At 35.9% G+C, this 20,595-nt stretch overlaps 1 protein-coding gene across 1 annotated transcript in view; it reads left to right on the forward strand.

Moving 5' to 3' along the window:
* The first annotated feature begins 15 nt into the window (after positions 1 to 15).
* Positions 16 to 20,595, forward strand: part of LOC121427588 (ubiquitin carboxyl-terminal hydrolase 5-like) — a 43,330-nt gene continuing 22,750 nt past the window's right edge. The window contains exons 1-7 of the mRNA XM_041624053.1: positions 16 to 220; positions 9,653 to 9,778; positions 10,587 to 10,641; positions 11,430 to 11,551; positions 13,553 to 13,647; positions 14,218 to 14,453; positions 19,192 to 19,286. Of these exons, the coding sequence (XP_041479987.1) occupies positions 110 to 220; positions 9,653 to 9,778; positions 10,587 to 10,641; positions 11,430 to 11,551; positions 13,553 to 13,647; positions 14,218 to 14,453; positions 19,192 to 19,286 (840 nt within the window). The 5' untranslated portion in view covers positions 16 to 109. The remainder of the gene's footprint in view (positions 221 to 9,652; positions 9,779 to 10,586; positions 10,642 to 11,429; positions 11,552 to 13,552; positions 13,648 to 14,217; positions 14,454 to 19,191; positions 19,287 to 20,595) is intronic.

A 20,595-nucleotide genomic window follows, 5' to 3' on the forward strand; every position in this document is an offset into this window, starting at 1 on the left:
CCAATCAGCATCCTGAAAAGTATAGGTTTATGAATATTCATAATCTCGCAAAAAACGAGAAGCCAAATTCGAGAATATATTATGATCAAAAACATTTTGTGCGAGACCAATGTCCAAGATGGCAGCTTCCAAACTGCACGAGTTTCTTGGCAAAATAAAAGTTCCAAGAGGAGGAGAGAAGGTTTATAAAGATGAGTGTGCATATTGTTTCGACAACCCGGTAAGTTTATATCAGAGGCAATATTAGATATCAGATTTGTCGCAATATAGTCAGTGATTTATTCATTTTTTTGTAAGGAAACTGGGTCTGACTGAGGTGAGTGAGTAAGCTGACTCAGCCTCAAGCGCAGGCGAGGGTTCTATACTGTGCGGTATACCATCAGGCAAGCACGGAGGATGTGTCACAATAATCTCCTTTCAGAAATTGAGGATGCAAAAGGTAGCAATGACAAACTCTTCTATAGGCTTGTCAAACGCACCAAAGGATCTCGGTCCACCGACACACTGTCTTATAGGGGTACAACGTATGAAGGAGAGGCAGTTTTAGATGGCTTCAACACATATTTCTCAGATCTTGCTAAACCGGATTATATAAATGCCTCTTCTCCGCCTGAAATAGATGAAGCCTTCCCCACTCGCCCGTTCCAGGACAATCTGAATCAACCACTTCAACCCTCTACTTCAAAAGATCTAGATGAAGCTATTAACTCTCTCAAGAAACAAAAAGCTGCAGGACCTGATAATATATCTCCTGAGCATCTTATATATCTTGGCCCAATAGCTCGGAAATTACTCCTCGCCCTCTTCAATCGATGTATATCCCTAAAGTATATTCCTGAACCTTTGAAGTCCGGCCTTATAGTCCCAGTTCACAAAGGAAAAGGAAAAGATGTTAAAGATCCTTCTAACTACCGAGGCATAACAGTTTCTTCAACAATTGGTAAAGTTTTGGAAATGCTCATCAAATCTCAACTAGAATTCCACTTGCAATAAATGATGTCCCAGACCAGTTACAATTTGGATTCCAGAAAGGCAAATCTTGCCTCCTTACTGCATCCTCACTGGAATTAATAATCCAACTGAACTCTGCCAAGAAATGCACAACATATCTTGCTCTTCTTGATGCACAGAAAGCATTTGACATCGTTTGGCATAAAGGCCTATTTTCTAAGCTTCAAAACCTAGGCCTCCATGAATCTCTGTTATCTACACTGGAAGAATTCTACAATGGTAGTACCAGTAGAGTCATGTGGGAAGGAAAAGTCAGCTCTCCTTTTCAAATCCTTCAAGGTGTAAAACAGGGAAGTGTGCTCTCTCCCACCTTATATACAGTCTTCATCGATGGCCTGATCAAATCACTAAGGAATGCTTGTCTAGGATGCTCTATTAACGGTTGCTACATGGGAGTGATAGTACTAGCAGATGACGTTGCTCTTATCAGTACATGCCCTCGTGAACTCCAATCAATGCTGGACCTCACCTTCAATTATTCCTGTGCCTGGAGATATAAAATTAATCCACAAAAAAGTGCCGTAGTAGTAATAAACAAAAAAACATCAACCAGTGTAAGTTCAATCGAGTGGAAAATGGGAGGAATGACGATCAAGGAAAGCAGAGAGCACCCACACCTTGGCATAATAAAAAGCAATTGTAATATTGATCACACCAATGACATCATATCAAAGGGATATAACACCTTCTTCTCGCTTACTGGAACAAAGCAAGGAACTCTACGCCTGCTGCCACCAATATGTACTCATCTTTGGAAAATGTTCTGCATACCAAGAATGCTATATGGGATTCAGATTATCCAACTTACCAACTACATGCTGTCCCGTCTGAACAAGGCTCAATCTTTTCTTTTTAAAAGAGTGCTTGGTTTGCCAAGGAGTGCGGCTGACGAAATTGTTTATTTATTGCTAGATATCCTTCCAATGGATAAGCGAATCGACTATGAAATTCTTCTCTTACTTGGGCAATATGCAAGCCTTTCAGACGAGCGCACTGAAAGAAGAATCCTATCCTATTTGGTTCCCAATTTTGTGTAAAGGAGTGAGTTGGGGCGCGTCACAGCTGCTCCAACTTTCTCCTCGATTTGGTTGGACCTGAGTTCTATGTTACTTTTGATTTTGTTACTGATTTGTTCATTATGTGTCACTCATTATGCAGGATCATTTGGAAGTGATATTTTTTGATGGATTTTCTGTATTTGTGTGAACTATTTTTGACTGTCTCCATTCTCAGTTTGTAAGTAGTAGCCATACTGTACAGCACAGGTTCAAGTCACTATACACTTTCTATTTAGAGTGTTAGGTGAAGTGTACCCATTCATACTGTTCCCTTATTTTGTAAAGGAAGATTTAAAGGTATTGAATTAAACACAATAGGTTACGTAACCTCATACAAATGGCATTCATTCATAATACCTTTACTGTTCAGGGCTGTGCTCTTGTACTGGTTTTAATTTCTTCTAATGTATTTTTCAGTATAGCTGGTGGCGATCAGTTTATTTGTACTCATTTTCTCACAGATTCCCCATCCACTGTGATTCTTAATTCACCATCTTATCTGAGATTACGATATGTAGGTAAAAGAATATCTTATTACTGTACTCCTACATGTACGTCAACTTTTCAGTTAAGTTTTATTCAGTGTGGGGACGTACATCCGAACCCAGGTCCAACCCCTAAAAATAATGAGGATACTTATGCCAACTGTAATTATACAAATAATATATCTAAGATGTGTGCCATTAGAATTAAGTATGACATCAATACCCTGTACCAATTAAATTCTAAGCAATACAATGTATCTTCTACCATATGGTCCACATTAAATGATTTGGGTATTTGTAGAGGTCGAACAAGAAGATGTCGAAAAGGGGGAAGATGTAGACGACGACGAGCGCATCAAGAGCTACCTGAATCCCAGACATCTAATGAAGTCACAAAAGATTCAGTGACCTTAGCCCTGTGGAACGCCAGATCACTGAATAATAAGACTCATATGTTCTGTGACCTCATGATCAACAATCGAGTCGACATCGCAGCTATAACAGAGACGTGGTTCACAGGTGATCATCGCGATGACATCCCACTAGCACAGATATCATCCACCCTCCAGAGCTATATCGTACATCATCAGCCAAGAAAGGGTCGTCTAGGAGGTGGTGTAGCTGTATGTATACATCAATCCTACAAAGTCAAGGAGTTTAAATCAACCAATATCTTCACATCATTTGAATACATGGATGTACTCGTTACTGCTCATGGACATGTTCCGGTTCGACTTCTGGTCGTGTATCGCCCACAACGAACCGCTTCTGGACAGTCTACTGATCAGCTTTTTCTTCAAGAATTTTCTACACTTATGGAGCAGCTTGTATCTTCAACGCATCGGTTACTGATTGTTGGTGATTTTAATTATCACGTGGATATTGCTTCGGACTCAAACTCTGTCAACTTCCTGAATGATATTGCAGCTCTTAACCTTCAGCAACACGTCCATTTCCCAACACATACAAATGGACACACATTAGATCTGGTTCTTACACGAGCAAATGAGGCCTTCATTAGTAATGTATCAAAAGAAGGTTATCTACCATCCGATCATGTAGCCGTCACTTGCTCTTTGAACATTCGTAAACCAAAGCCCCAAAAGGTACAGATCATAACTCGCAAAATCCAAAATATTGATCTTGAGGCATTTCGTCAAGACATTCTTGTGTCTGAGCTATACTCTACCCCCTCGGACACCATAGATGGACAGGTTGACCGGTTTGAGTCTACACTTTCTACTCTCCTAGATAAGCATGCCCCGGTGGTTACACGCGTCATTACAAGCCGACCTGAATCTCCTTGGTATGGTGATGACCTGCGAGAACTTAAGCGTGAACTTAGGGTATTAGAACGTAAAGCTTTCCCACGTGGTTTGGAGATCGATCGGGAGCGTTTCCGAAAGGCAGCCCATCACTACAGTAACAAGCTGAAATCTGCAAAGAGTTTGTATCATCGAAACCAGCTTAAAGACTGCACTCCGCGTGAACTATTCAAGACGATTGAACGGTTAACGCAGCCTACCACTTCTTCAGTCATTCCCAGTATAAATAACTGTGACTCAGTAGCTGAATGTTTCGTTGATTTCTTCAAAGAGAAAGTAACAAACATAACCGATCAGCTAAAGGTTACATCTTTGGCTACATCTTCGCCGAGTGGCATCTGTGAGGAGCTTTCCAACTGCAAGTCATCATTTACACACTTCAAAACAGTGTCAGATGAAGAAGTACGTAGGGTAATCATGCAGTCCTCTACATCAACTTGTGATCTTGACCCCATTCCAACATCATTTCTTAAGCAATTACTACCTGAGCTTGTTCCTATAATGACAGAAATCATTAATGAATCATTTATATCTGGTTGCTTCCCTAGTAAATTTAAGTGTGCTAACATCATTCCCAAATTAAAAGGAAATTCTCTGAACAAGGAAGAGCTTAAAAACTACCGCCCTATTTCAAATCTAAGATTCTTTGCCAAGATCTTGGAAAAATTAGCTGCTTCTCAATTACAAGCTTATCTTAACGAATATGATTTACATGCCAAATTTCAGTCAGGTTATCGCCAATACTATGGTGTAGAAACGGCTCTTCTTAGGGTAACAAACGATATTTTGATATCATTAGACAGAGGTGAAGAAGTTATTCTTATATTACTAGACTTTTCGTCAGCTTTTGACACCATTAAACATGACATTCTCCTGAAACGTTTAGAGTATATATTTGGGATACGTGATCTGGCTCTACGATGGTTTCATTCATATCTTTTAGGTCGAAGCCATCGTGTCGTCATTGGAAGTGAGAAATCAACTTTCCACTCTTTAACTCAAGGTGTTCCTCAGGGATCTGTACTGGGGCCGATCTTATTTACACTGTACACTTCCCCACTTGAGTCAATCATTGATAAGTTCAAAATACAAAAAATGTTTTATGCCGATGACACACAACTGTATGTTACCCTTAAAAAGTTTAAGGATTCTGACCCCACTGCTGAAATTACACAATGTATTCAAGAGATTAAAGAATGGTCACAGATCAATAGCCTCAAACTAAACGGTGAAAAAACAGAGTTTTTACACATTTCCTCACGTTTTCGAGAAACAGAATCAATCCAGATATTAAAACTTGGTGGAATGGACATACGCGCAAGTACTTCTTGTAGAAATCTAGGAGTTATATTTGATGATAAACTGACATTCGATGAATTTATATCCCAAAAATGTCGCTCTGCATCATATGCCTTATACAAAATTGGTAAACTTCGTGAATTCTTGGATAAACCCACCACTGAAAAATTGGTACATGCTTTTGTTTTATGTCACATTGATTTCTGCAATAGTCTCCTTTCAGGATTACCTATTAAACAAATTAAAAAACTGCAAACCATTCAAAATTCAGCTGCGAGATTAGTAACACGAACACGCAAGTATGAAGCAATTACTCCAGTTCTCAGAGAATTACATTGGCTCCCTGTCCGTTCCCGGATTGTATTCAAACTTCTAGTTTTTGCACACAACTGTTTTTATAAAATTGCCCCGTCCTATTTACTCGATTTAGTTTCATATTACCAGCCATCCCGAAATCTTAGATCAAGCTCAAAAGCATTATTTGTTGTTCCCTCTGTCTTTACAAAGTCATATGGTGAGCGTGCTTTTACTTATGCCTCTGCTGTCCTCTGGAATGCTTTACCGAATTCAATGAGATATCAAAGTGATTTATGTACATTCAGGAGATCCCTCAAAACATATCTTTTCAATGCATAAAAAACTAACTTTGAACTAATGGTCCAATCTAAATATCTCGATTACTTTATTCTTATATACCTTTCACTATTTCTTCTTTAAGCGCATAGGGACATGCTATGCTATGTGTGATGCGCTATACAAGAATTGAGCATTATTATTATTATTATTGAATGGTATAGCAAACAATACACCATTGGTAAGACGCTGGATAAAAATTCTCAATAGTTATGAGCTTCCAAGTCTCACTAACATCCTTAGAGAGCGCATTCCATATAAAGTATGGAAGAAGCTAGCAATGGGAAAAATTTATAAACAACACTATGCAGCCCTTGAAATTGCAGTTGCTAAAAAATCTTCTCTAAGTCTATGGTCGGGCATGACCCAACGTAATAAAAAGAATTATTACCCAAAGCAAGTCTCCAGCCCTCTCTTGAGGGAAGCTATATCCATCAGAGCTCAATTATCCTGCAGTACATACCCAACGAATAGAAGATTATTCTCTCTGAATCAAAGTACCACAACGTCCTGCAAGTTCTGCCACTCCGAAGTGGAAAGCGTTGTACATTTTGTTGGAGAATGCCCAGCGTTTAGCACACACAGGAAAACACTTCTACACTTAATAAAAGAAGACGAGGAACTGCAGTATTTTTCTGTGTATTTCAATGATCAAGAACCTCAACAATTTACCGCTTCCGTCCTGTTTCTACCTGACGTCGAATTAGCAGATTCCTCCAGAAACGACCTTAACCTACTTGTCTTAAATTTCTTGCATAAGATTCACCTCTCTCGATCTACCTTACTCTCACGTCAAAATATGTAACGCTACCATTAATGCAGTATCAAACTGCGGATCTCCGATACAGCGGAGGAAGGATACAGAAGAAGAAGAAGAAGGTAGTACCGATACCGGTATAGGCTCCACACCTCACGACACCGCGACCGCTACCCTCCGGGGTATTCTGAAAAGTCTCGTATCGTAAGTTTCCACTTAAATTTCCTTTTTAAGTTACCCATTTAATGGAGCGCTAATGTACCTCCAAATTCGTATTCTGAAAACTCTATTTCAGAATACGAATTTGGAGGTACATTACTTAGCCTTAGCGCTCCATTATTTAAATGGGTAACTTACCCGGTCGGCCCGGTAGTTAAAATTTTTATAAAAGGAAATTTAACTTTAACTTGTGGTGAGTTACCACTCTTACGAGACTTCAGAATACCCCCCGGCTCCGCTCTCGCTCCATATCCCAACCCTCGGCTCGGGGGACAATACTTACTCTCAAAAAACAGACAAATTGTGGCACTTCATGGTAACAAAGGAAACATTTCAAAACCTAACCTTCTAAAGTACATTCAACTTACACGTAAAATGACCATTGCCTGGCATTGGACACAGATTCAGTCCTTGTCCTTTCTTGAAATTTGAAAATGTCTCGAAAAAATACAAAATGATAAAAAAAATTAGAATTCCTCAAATAACAATAAATTGGTGTGATTTGAAAGCTCTTCTTAAAGAGACCTTTCAAATAATACCAAAAACTCTAATTTTCATCCAGGAATTGTAAAGCTATTTCACTTCCAGTAAAGTTGTGCATGGCCATTGTCATTGCTTTAGCTTTGGCATTGTCTTAATAATATTATTATTAAGTCACTCAATGGAATACGTAACCGATTATTCTGACCATTTTGAACCCAACCCAAGTCTTGAACAGGCTCTAGCTTCTTTGCTTTTTAGCCCTTTGAAGTATTCAATGGAAAGGTGAAAGACAACTCAATTGATGTGTTATCATGTCACTTTGTATTTTTTTTCTTAATTATGTGCAAGTTACAATTATTTCTTCTTTCTAATTAAGCAAATTATGTAAAATAATTACTTGCCTCTTTTTTTGCCAAATGAAGGTGATCATAATAGATAATTCATATAATTTAGTTGGCATCAAAACAGCATCATGTGTTTGATAATTTTCTTAATAAATTTGTTTAAAGTACATGTATTTGTAATATATTTGTTTCTTTGTTTTTCTGATATAAATTACAAGGTTTTTTCAACTTAAGTATTGTATACTGTATACATGTATGTGCGGGTTTTTGATTTGACATATGAAAATTATCATTCCTTTTGTACTTCATATGGTACAAAAATACAGTGTATTTGATTGTTTCACCAATTCCATATGTTCCTTATGTATTTTATTATTTCAATAATTTGTTACATAATAAGTAGCTTTTGATTTTAGAGACCCTGGGCATTTGATAATATTTTTTTAGGAGGGATGAGCAGCTGAGTGTTTTCAACTTAAGTATTGTGTATATGTACAGGGTCTTTTTTGACATATGAAAATTATCATTTTGTATTTTGTATGGTATAAAAATACAAGTGTGCTATTTTCTAATGTATTTGATTGTTTCACCAATTATGTATTTTTTGTGTCAACAATTTGTTATACATGTATAATATGTAGCTTTTGATTTTAGAGACCCTGGGCATTTGATTACAATTTCTTCAGGAGGGATGAGCAGCTGAGTGTTAAATATGTATGTAGTAGTAGTATTGTATGCAATTCGTTACAAGTATCAAGGATACATGAAAATTAAGCTTCAATATATTTATTACTTTTTAATGCATTTCTTCGATTTGTATACATATTATGAAGGCCCTGTTTGAGCTCTTTTTTTAAAGAAAAATAAATAAATTCATATTCTAGAGTGAAAACACTGTACATAAATGTAGACATACAGATACTTCCATACTATGAAACAAAACAACAAAATTAACAAGATTTTTTAAAAAGAACTTCACAATCCAAACTTACCAATCTTCCCATTAATAAACTTGAAAGGCACCCAATTATTAGTTGAAGACAAACGAAAAGGAAAAGAGTGGTCAATAATATCTTTCAAAACAAAATAAAAAAACAGAAAAAATAACAAATTCAGACATCAAAGCTCTAAACAAACAAAATTAATCCCATCCCCATTTTCCAGTAATAAACACACCCCCACCTGCACCCCTCATGAAAAAAAAAGAAAAGGAAAAAAAAAATAGAAAAAAAAATCAATAAATATAGGACCTAGACCAATGTGGAAATGAAATATTCTTTCCTCTGAGTTTTTATATATTTTCTACAAGAGTGAAAAAAAACATAATTTTTTGAATTTTGATTAAAAAGTCAACATTTATGATATTCCCCTTTCAAAAGCAAACCCAGTCTCCAAATAATGACACATGATTGAAAAATTTTCCATATATATATATATTTCTACAAAAGAAAAAAAAAGCACCATAGATTTTGCATTTTAAATTTAAAAAGTTAACATTGATATTCCACTTTCAAAAGCAAATCCAGTTTCCAAATGATGAAACATGATTAAACAATCAACTACCTTGACTCTTGAGTCACATAACCATGGAAGGTGATGGAAGGAACATATATTTTTTGTGACAAAATGTATATATCAGAATACTAATCTATGGTGTAATGACAGAAATTTTCAGAAAAAGGTGCAATTTTATCAAGTAACAAACAATTCAAGATCCAGTTCAATCCAGCATGTAAAACATAATAAAGACAGAATTATTTTTAAAAAAAGGCTGGACTTGGTCTGGATTTGTTGGTCTTGCTGAGAAGATATGGTCAGTCCATCATTTTAAAGGAGAATTTCACCCTGAAAAAAAGTTTATTGTAAAAAAAAAATCAAACAGAAAAATAAATTAAAAAAATATTGGTGCATGTATTGCTGTGAATAGCATGATGTTCAGTAGGGAACTGGATAAATTTTCTTGCATACATGTATTTTGAAGGATGCAGTATTTGTTTCAATGTTGCATTATTATTATTTTTCATTTGCTTTTATACAGGAAAGTGAGACAGGATTGTTTGTGTGTATGAATACATTTCTTGGTTTCGGGAAGGACTATGTTCGGAGGCACTATGAACGCACAAACAACCCTGTGTATTTGCACCTCAAGACTATCAAAAAGAAGGTAACTTTAAACCAGATAAGAACCAATAGAGCAATCTCGAGTCCTCAACTACTCGTACCTGGCCAGTTTCCTGACCCATAATGCTAGTGTAGTCTAGTAATACAGACCCACTTGAATGATAACATGCTAAATAATGCAATTATTAATTATGTTACCAAGTAGCAAAGCAATGAATTCCTCTCAAAACATTTCAGTTTCTCTACACAAATACAGTTATTCGTCAGTTTATTCTCTGTAGTATTTATAGTAGATATCTCAAGACATATATGTTAAGACTGTATTTATAACACACAGTTAATGAGATGCCACACACATTTTACTCCCACCTCAAACTATCCATTTGGAAATACTTCAGTGATGTATGTCCATGCACATGTACTCTCAAAGTATTGAATATGGAATTATGGTTCATGAGGCTGCTTCCAAGTAGACATTGTGTATCTTGTAGAAGCATCTCAATTCAGCATTCTTTTCAAATGAGTGTCTTTTCTTTCTCATCTCATCCCCCCAAATACTAGTAGTTTTATTAGAATCGTTAATAAAATGTGATAAAGTAAAAGAATTAGTACATGTATAATCTAATTGATACACAATAAACGGATGTCTTTATCGTGTAAGTGAATGAAGGAATGCAGGAATGAATAAAGAAATATGAATAATTGAATTGATTCAAGGATTCATATTAATTTTTGATCGTGGATCAGTTGGATGTATTCTTCAGTTCAGGTTTTTGAAGGATTTGAAATGTTACACTCATTCTTAAAAATCTGTTAAGGATTGACTGATTTTTTTTTCATTTCTTTTTTAGAAGCCAAAAACAGAGGAAGAGAAAGAGAAAGAGAAGCCAACGAGACTTGCCATAGGTAAGCTATGACATTGAACAGGGATGGTATTCAGATCACTTCTAAGTATTTTACTTTATTACTTTTTCGAGCCAAATTTTTAGCAAAATACTTAATAGCCAAAAAGAAAATTGTGTATTATACATATTATTAACTATATCAGACATCTGAGCAGGGCAACTTAACTATATTATTGCCTGCTTATGACTGTGATCAAATGGTCAGTCAATAAGTTTCCAATTGTTTATCCACAGACCCAAGTTATTGCCCACTCAGGGAAGTCAATGAGAAAATGCATGGAAATGAAGCGGGTAATACTGCAGAGCGAACATCTGGATACGCATCCTATTGAAACGCACATCAACAATATACATTAATCAAGATGAGACAACACTCGATAGTGCGTCCCCAGTTTAGAGGCCCAGTCTGCTTAATATGACAAAATAGATTCCCATTCTTAGGGGGTGAAATATCTTAATTTTCATGATTTTTGCTCCAGATTTCTGATTTGGATGGAAATAAAAATATTGTCTGGCTTTTCTTTTGGGGGACATTAAATATATTGCCCTTAAAAGAATCATATTGCCCCTGTCTAAAGACTCGATTCGTTTGCAGGTAATATATTTGATGTTCCCTTCAAGGCCAGTCAATATTACATGACTATCGCATACCATAGTCACATGTTTCTCCCAATGGACCCTAATTTTCTACAAGCTTTACTCTTTTGGGGATCCACACTTTTTACTCTCTGTATTTCTTGTTAGTTTATACGTACTATAATTCATACATATTTTCTTCTTTCTGTCCAGGAATGCAAGGTGGTTTTGATGTAGAGGATGAAAACCAGTACGAGTATGAAGAACACAACTCCGTTGTCATCCTGCCTGACTTCACTGAGATTCCACTTCCCAATGCCGATCTCCCCGAGAAGGTTAGCTTACTAAAGACAACTGATGTGGGCCCCATTTCATAAAAAGTTACTGTGATAGTAACTCTTGCTAGAATTTCAACTTCCATTGGAAGGGCCAATCAGGAAGCAGAATTTTACTGTGGTCATGGTAGTTGACATTCCAGCAAGAGTTGCTATCATAATCATCTTTTCATGAAATGGGGCCCAGGGGAGCGTTTCATGAAAGGACTCGTCAGACGTTTTATCCGACAAGTTCTGTTTGATCTGCAAATTACTGTTACGCCTCTCGGGCCAATCAAAATAAAGAAAAGTTGTCAGATCTGACATCTTTTCGGACAAAAATGTTGATGAAACGCTCCCCTGTAATATTCAAAATTCTAGATATCACATTGGTTCATCTGCACAGTGTAGACGTATGCAACTAATACCCTCTCCCAGCATAGTTTGGTTCTAATACCCTTTTTACACAGGATTTTCTTAACCCCGGACTATCGCTAACCCCGTACTATCCTTAACCCCGTACTATTTCTTTTCCTTTTCACACATGCCAAATTGTTATTGCTAACCCCGGATAAGGATTGCTTGCTTTTTACACACGAAACTCGCTAACCCCGGACTAGTGGTTTTTGTCGATCATTCGTAGTACAAGTACTTCACTCGTACACTTTTTACACACGCTAAAATTTCCTTAACCCCGTACTATAGGTGGGGCTAAATTGCCATTTAGCCCTACCTATAGTAAGGGGTTAAGGTTAGCCCACTTTCGTTTTACACTAGCGATCTTAACCCCGTACTATCGCTCTTAGCACCGCAGTTGCTGGGATAACCCTGCTTTTTTGCAGGGCCAAATGATCCCGTACTATAGGTGGGGTTAGCCCACTTTGCAAAAATGCTGTGTAAAAAGAAAGTGGGCTAAGCTTAACCCCGTACTATAGGTGGGGCTAAATGGCAATTTAGCCCCACCTATAGTACGGGGTTAAGGAAATTTTAGCCTGTGTATAAAGGGTAAATGTGTGTGGACTGTAACCTATTTATGTATCTTTTTTTTCTTTCAAGAGAACTTAGCCCGGTTACACAAAGCTTAGTGTTTGATCATAGGGCTGAGTTCACTTTAGATAACATTGATATATGTACAATGAAGCATAGAAATTGATTGAATAATCTTTCCAAAAGCTTTGAGTTATTAGCAACATGGATTTAGACAGTACCTCACTTGATGGATTACCTTGTCACTAGAACATAAAAGGGATTTTCCCTAAAATCATGAAATTTGTTGTTAAGGTTGCCACCTCAGGGACAGTATATTCTCATCATTTACAAATTACGGTCTATTCCAAAGTTCCTCATTCCCAAAGGCTTTATGAGGACATCTGGTTCTTATTAGAAATGGACTGGCAATAAAACAATTGACCATATGACTAATCAGCATGGACATGGTTTGGTTAAAATGTTGGGTTAAACATCCTGCTTTAGACGGACTTTATCTTATTTATCTCCCATTGCGTCCTGTTATCATTTCCCTAATATCTTTTCATTGCCCCAAAACTAATAGCAATTCCTTCTTGAGAGTAACAAGGTTATGAGTTGTATTTTATGATAGCACTCCTGTCTTTTATCAGGGGGGGGGGGGGGTTGGTTAAATTCATCCAGTATAGCATTGCATCAGCTTATTCATTGTATAACCTATTAGCTGTTACATCTACCCTAATGTCATGTTAAAGTAGAGGAAAAAATGACAAGAAAAACAATGGAATAAATGTAACCATAATAAGGGATGAAAAATAACAAAGTTGTAGTATTATGAAGTTCTGCAATATAAATGGCAAACCAGGCTTTCTACACATATACTTGTTGTGTACTACGTATTTTGTGTATATTGATAACAAATATTCAAGAATTCAGATTGTTTGCATTCTAGATAGAGTCAGATACATATATTAATACATATATTGATATATAAGTGATGATTATTTTTACTTATTGATATTTGTTGTTGTTACTTATTGTCATTTTGTGTTTTAGGTCCAGCTATCTATTGCTGGTATTCTGTCTGCTACCTCTGCTTCTAAAGTGGAACAAATTCAAGCTTGGGATGGAGAAGCAAAGATCGTCTCTAAGTAAGTGGAATCTAGAGTAAATAGCCAACCTCAAACACACTTCTGATGCGGATAGACGCATTTATTTTGCATCACTGATTCAGGAATCTACTCACAGTTATTGTATGGATTTTGGAAGGTTTCTAGCCTTTTTGTTAAATACCTTTTGGTACCACAATAGGTATATCCAGTCTGGAAATTTTGGACAAAAGATAAATGGGGCCCAGTTGCCTACGTAATTATCAATCAACGAAAGAGGATTAGACATTTGGGGATAAAATGTAATGGGTATTAGACCAAATGGCAAATAGAAAATGTTGCCTTCACTGAAAATTGAATTATAATTTTAAGGTCATTCATCCTTATCATTGATGATTATGGCTTTAGCTGTGCAAATGTTACATTTTGTTTTCTTGAATGTTATGTTGAATATTTTATTGAATATTTTCTTTCTAGATATGTTGCTAATCCTAAGCAATTAGATAATGGTGTGAAATTACCTTCTAAATTTTGGCAATATTATGCGTGATCGTAAAGACAACTATGGATGAATATGTTTAATGGCTAAATTCTTACTTTTTTTGGTTCTAGACATGCTGCTAATCTCAAGCAACTGGACAACGGTGTGAAGGTACCCCCTAAAGGTTGGCAATGTATCATGTGTGATCTTAAAGACAACCTTTGGATGAATCTAACCGATGGCTCCATTCTCTGCGGAAGACGCTACTATGACGGAACGGGAGGAAATAACCATGCTCTTGAATACTACCAGCAGACCAAGTACCCCTTAGCTGTGAAACTAGGCACCATAACTCCAAATGGAGCAGGTAGGTCTGTTACAGGGGTGTTTCTTGAAGCAGCTTGTCAATGATATTCAGTGAAAAATGTGTTCTGAGCCAATCAGATGCAAGGATATCAGTAGCTTTTAACATAGGTTAAAACCTCTCGTTGGTTCATGAACCAAATGGAGTACGGTATTCCTTAGCTGTTAAAGCTTGTGTATAGTTTTGGTAAATCCACCAAAATGCACCTATCACTATTCCAATTCATTGCTAGCTAATATGAATGGATATGCCCTATAACAGTTATGATGTGGAGGATATGAAATGAAAATGTGTTTTACAGGATACATTTTGCGATTTTACATGGAATTTTAACTTGATCGGGTCACCCGATGAAATGAAAATATCTGTGTGTTTTTGTCTTTCAATTAAATCCTATTCCGAATCATGGAATGGGCTAAAACTTTCAAGATATGTTCTTTGTAACTTTTGGATATCTAATCACTAAATTTATAAGATAAGTGCTTGAATGCCCATTTTTTTTAATTTAAAACAAGCATCGCCGAGAGAGGGCGCTATATATCCAAGATTTGAATATTTGAAATTTTCTCAGAGAAGTGCAGTTCTCTACGCTTCAGTAAGACTGTCATATTAGATGATATTCGATTATCAATCACATTATTGACCCTTTACCAAAGCTATACACAAGCTGTTAAACTAGGTACCATAACTCCAAGTGGAGCAGGTAGATATGTTACAAGAGTGGTTTCATGAAGCATATTGTCAGTGACTATCGGTGACAAATTTGCTCTGAGCCAATCAGATGCAAGGATTTCAGTAGCTTATAACTTAAATGAAAACCACTATTTGTTTCATGAACCAGACCAAGTTTTCCTTAGCTCTGAAACTAGGCACCTGCTCCAAGTGGAGCTGGTAGGACTGTTACAGAGCAGTGTTTCCTGAAGTATGGTGTTGCTCTGAGCTGATCGGATGCAAGGATTTCAGGAGCTTACACAATATGTAGTACTGAAATATGCTTTTCACTCTGTATTTCCTTAACCCCATACTATCTTTTTTTGGAATCACACTGTCTTTCTTACCCCATACTGATTGCTTAGCCGACATTAATGCCTTAACCCCGGACTATCACACAGCTGATGAATATTGATGATTTTACCAGACAGAGCGCGATTAACGTGCAATATCGACTAATAAGCATGATTTTCTTATGACAACACAGAGCTAGCACCATGAGTGCATAAATCGTATTTTTCCTGTGAAGCAGCGAGTGTTTTATCTGCATGCAATTTACTATGTTATTTGGCTCAATGCTATTTATTGTTATTCACATCCTTCAAAAAATGTAATTTAATGAATCAATGCACAAGAATGTATGTCTACATTCTTTTGTATCATACCTTGGTCCTAAAAGAACAAAGAAGAACAAGTTGCTAATGAGAAAGAAAGCAACCATTTGAAACAATCAAACCATGTTGAGAAAACATACATGCTTCCTTCCTCTTTGTGTGACATCCTGTATCTATAAAAAAATTATTCAGGATACAGTGAACTATATTTCCTCTTTAATGAAGAAATAGATTTCCAGATTATGAATGGAATTGCCTGCTAAAGCAGTTGTCTAATTGTTTACAATGAAAAATTATAATAATTTGATCTTCCTGAAATATTACAAATATATGACATTTGCATATGCTCCCCCTTTTTAAGAAGTTATAAATATTACAAAAATTACACAATATATATTTTTAAATATATATATTATAAATAATTAAATATACATTTGCATATGCTCCTTTTTCTAAACAAGATACTAAACTAGATTTTAAGAAAATCTAGAATGTAATGAATCAATACATGAGAATGTATGTCTAAATTCTTTTGTATCATACTGAGATCCTCAGAGAACAAGTTGCTAATAAGAAAGAAAGAAAGCAGTTGTCTAATTGTTTACAATGAAAAATTATTATAATTTGATCTTCCTTGAAATATTACAAATATATGACATTTGCATATGCTCCCCTTTTTAAGAAGTTATAAATATTACAAAAATTACAAAATATATATTTTTAAATATATATATTATAAATAATTAAATATACATTTGCATATGCTCCTTTTTCTAAACAAGATACAAAATTAGATTTTAAAAAAATCTAGAATGAAATGAATCAATACATGAGAATGTATGTCTAAATTCTTTTGTATCATACTGAGATCCTCAGAGAACAAGTTGCTAATAAAAAAAAAAAAAAACATTTGAAACAATTAAACCATGTTGAGAAAACATACATGCTTCCTTCCTCTTTGTGTGACATCCTGTATCTATAAAAAAAATTCAGGATACAGGATCTATAAAGAATTAGGATACAGTGAAATATATTGCCTCTCCAATAAAGAAAGAAATTTCCAGATTATATTAAAGGAAATTTAAAAAAATATAGAATGTAATGAATCAATACACGAGAATGTATGTCTAAATTCTTTTGTATCATACTGAGATCTTTGGAGAACAAAGAAGAACAAGTTGCTAATAAGAAAGAAAGCAACCATTTGAAACAATTAAACCATGTTGAGAAAACATACATGCTTCCTTCCTCTTTGTGTGACATCCTGTATCTATAAAGAATAAGTCAGGATACAGAGTGAAATATATTTCCTCTTTAATGAAAAAATAGATTTCCTGAGCTCCGTAACACAAAGATTAGCGATCAATCGCTAAATGAACTGACCAATCAAGATCAATGTTACACGCGCATTTGTCGCAAAATACTGACTAGGAACCAATCAGAAGTGTTCTTTCATATTTGCTATTCATCGCAAACCTTTGTGTTACGGAGCCCAGATTATATTAATGGAAGTGCCTGCTAAAGCAGTTGCCTAATTTTTCACAATGAAAAATTATCATGATAATTTGATTTTCCTGAAATATTACAAATATATTTGCATGTGCTCTTGTTTTTGTAACAAGATACAAAACTTAAATCATGGAGTTCAAAAGGATGGAGTGACAATGAAATGCAAATTAATTCATTCATCTTTCGATTTCTAAAGAAGAACAAAAGAATACACAGGTGCACTGTAGTCTTTGATGGTGACTTGAGATGCCGCCAGTTTTATGGGAAAACTGAAAGTGATTTGTGTTAAAAATAGATGATTGCAAATATTCCAATTTTTATTTGATCACAAAATATATCTCATAGCCTTGTCATGTCATGAAAGTGGAGCGTTGTGGCCCAGTGGATAAGTCTTCTGACTTTGAAACAGAGGGTCGTGGGTTCCAATCCCAGCCATGGCGTAATTTCCTTCAGCAAGAAATTTATCCACATTGTGCTGCACTCGACCCAGGTGAGGTGAATGGGTACCCGGCAGGATTAATTCCTTGAATGCATGAGCGCTGAAAGGCAGCTTGAGCTAAAGCTGGGGTAATAATAATAATAACAACGCACTTCGGAATAGAATATTTCTAGATAGATGGCGCTATATAAATGCCTTTTATTATTATTATTAATAGGGTGAAATAATTTCAAAATGTGAAAAAAACCTCAGAATTTGTCAGTTTTTAATCAACATTTTGCTAATTTCCAAACACTTCCTCAAGGTCAATGGCCCGTATTCTGAAGTTAGGTTTAACTTAAACTCAGGTTTAAAGTTGTGGTTTAAGTATGGATAGCCAATTGTTACATAAATCACTAAAAGTAGAGATATCATATTTCAGCTCATTTGGCTCTCAAATCATTCATAATTGTCTTGGAAATATAAATAGATGATTGTCTTCACCATCGACGAATCAGTAAAGAGCACAGTAAATATAAAAAACATACAACTTAATTAAAAAATTGACACTTTTGGCTTCCCGTGATTTTAGCAGAGTTAGACCATGGTCTAAGTTAAACCTGACTTCAGAATACGGGCCAATGAATCCATGTCTGACATATTTTATCCATGCTGCATCAAACATGGCTGAAATGAGTGAGATGGTACTTTTTTCCTTTTTACCTCCATGCTTAAAGAGAAATTCCAGTAGTTGCAGTAAACACTGATTTCATGAGAAAGTCTGTAAAACAAGGCTTAATTGTCAGTATGTCATCGAGGATCTAGATCTGGTACAGTTACATTAACTGAACGTTGTGAAATCTTGATATCTACGCTGAAAAATGTTCACACTGAAGATCCCCAACACAGATAAACGCATGTGGGACAATGTATAATTATTGCTTAGAGCGTCGGGCCCGACGCTCTACCCGAATCCTGTGCTTATTTGCTGATTTCTCAGCAATTACACAATTTCTTCCAGAATCCTTTGGCACATGCATTTTATTTATACAAACAGACACTTTGATGGTCATTTCATTGGATTCTGTACGAACTCATTTTGATATCGTTACCAAAACTAGCATTTACCTTTTAAAATGAATGCTGACTATACTTGAAAGCATACTAATCCATATTTGAAAGTAATTCTACACTACTGTATGAAAGCTGACATTTTACCGAGCTTCTTCAAGATGAATTTTTTTATTTGACAAGTACTATAACTTACCTAAATGCAAATCCAATGAAGTTCCACTTCACAAATATACTTAATTAGAAATAAGGGAAAATTACCAAAATTTCTTGATGTACATGTATTTTGCTAGAATGTTCTTGAAATAAAACTACATGTACATTACAATGCTTGTGTTGAATGGTACTGTGACAAAGAAGATGGACACAATGCATTTGTTATTTTAAACACTTAATTGTTCTTTATTTTCCTATGCAGATGTGTATTCATATGATGAAGATGACATGGTGGATGATCCCAACCTAGCTTCTCATCTAGCTCACTTTGGTATCAACATGATGAGCATGGAAAAGGTAGGTCTTGGTCCCTTGGATAGGATCTTATAACAGTAGGTTCCATGGGTTCTTTATGTGTGATATACTGTAGATGTGTATTCATATGATGGAGATGATATGGCTACTGGTAATGACCCCAACCTAGCCTCTCATCTTGCTCACTTTGGTATCAACATGATGAGCATGGAGAAGGTAGGTCTCGGTCCTTTGGATAGGATTTTAATGACAGTAGGTTCCATGTGTTTTTATGTGTTATAATACTGTAGATGTGTATTCATATGATGAAGATGATATGGCTACTGGTAATGATCCCCACCTAGCCTCTCATCTTGCTCACTATGGTATCAACATGATGAGTATGGAGAAGGTAGGTCTTGGTCCCTTGGATAGGATTTTAATGATTCAGATTCATTTATTTACACCTCTTTAAAATACACAAAAATACATAAATACAAACAAAATTCTTATACTGCATAACAAATATTGACAAGTATAAACAGATAGTAAAGCACAGTAAATAAAAATGATTTCCACTGTACGGCGGATGTGGGGGAAGGACAGAAAGCCATTGGCCTATCGAGGTCTATCCCCCTGATTACCGTACAACAGGAAAAGGCTTACACAGTTTACAAACAAACATAACGCAAGAAAGGGGGAAAAACAAGGGAATTAAAATCCTAATTAGCGGGGGGGGGGGGGGGGGGGGGGAGGTGGCAGGCAAAGGAGGGGACACACAAGTGTTAATTATTTGATATTGTATTGTAATAGGTCATGAGAGTAGGTTCCGTGTGTTTTTATGTGTTATAATACTGTAGATGTGTATTCATATGATGGGGATGATATGGCTACTGGTAATGATCCCCATCTAGCCTCTCATCTTGCTCACTATGGTATCAACATGATGGGCATGGAGAAGGTAGGTCTTGGTCCTTTGGATAGGATTTGAATGACGATAGGTTCCATGGATTCTTTATATGTTATATACTGTGGATGTGTGGTCATATGATGGGGATGATATGGCTACTGGTAATGATCCCAGTCTAGCCTCTCATCTTGCTCACTATGGTATCAACATGATGAGTATGAAGAAGGTTGATCTTGGTCCTTTGGATAGGATTTTTATGACAATAGGTTCCATGGATTCTTTATATGCTATATACTGTGGATGTGTGGTCATATGATGGAGATGATATGGCTACTGGTAATGACCCCAACCTAGCTTCTCATCTAGCTCACCTTGGTATCAACATGATGAGCATGGAGAAGGTAGGTCTTGGTCCTTTGGATAGGATTTTAATGACAGTAGGTTCCATGGATTCTTTATATG

Source organism: Lytechinus variegatus, chromosome 14, assembly GCF_018143015.1.
Source record: "Lytechinus variegatus isolate NC3 chromosome 14, Lvar_3.0, whole genome shotgun sequence".
Lineage (NCBI taxonomy): Eukaryota > Metazoa > Echinodermata > Echinoidea > Temnopleuroida > Toxopneustidae > Lytechinus > Lytechinus variegatus.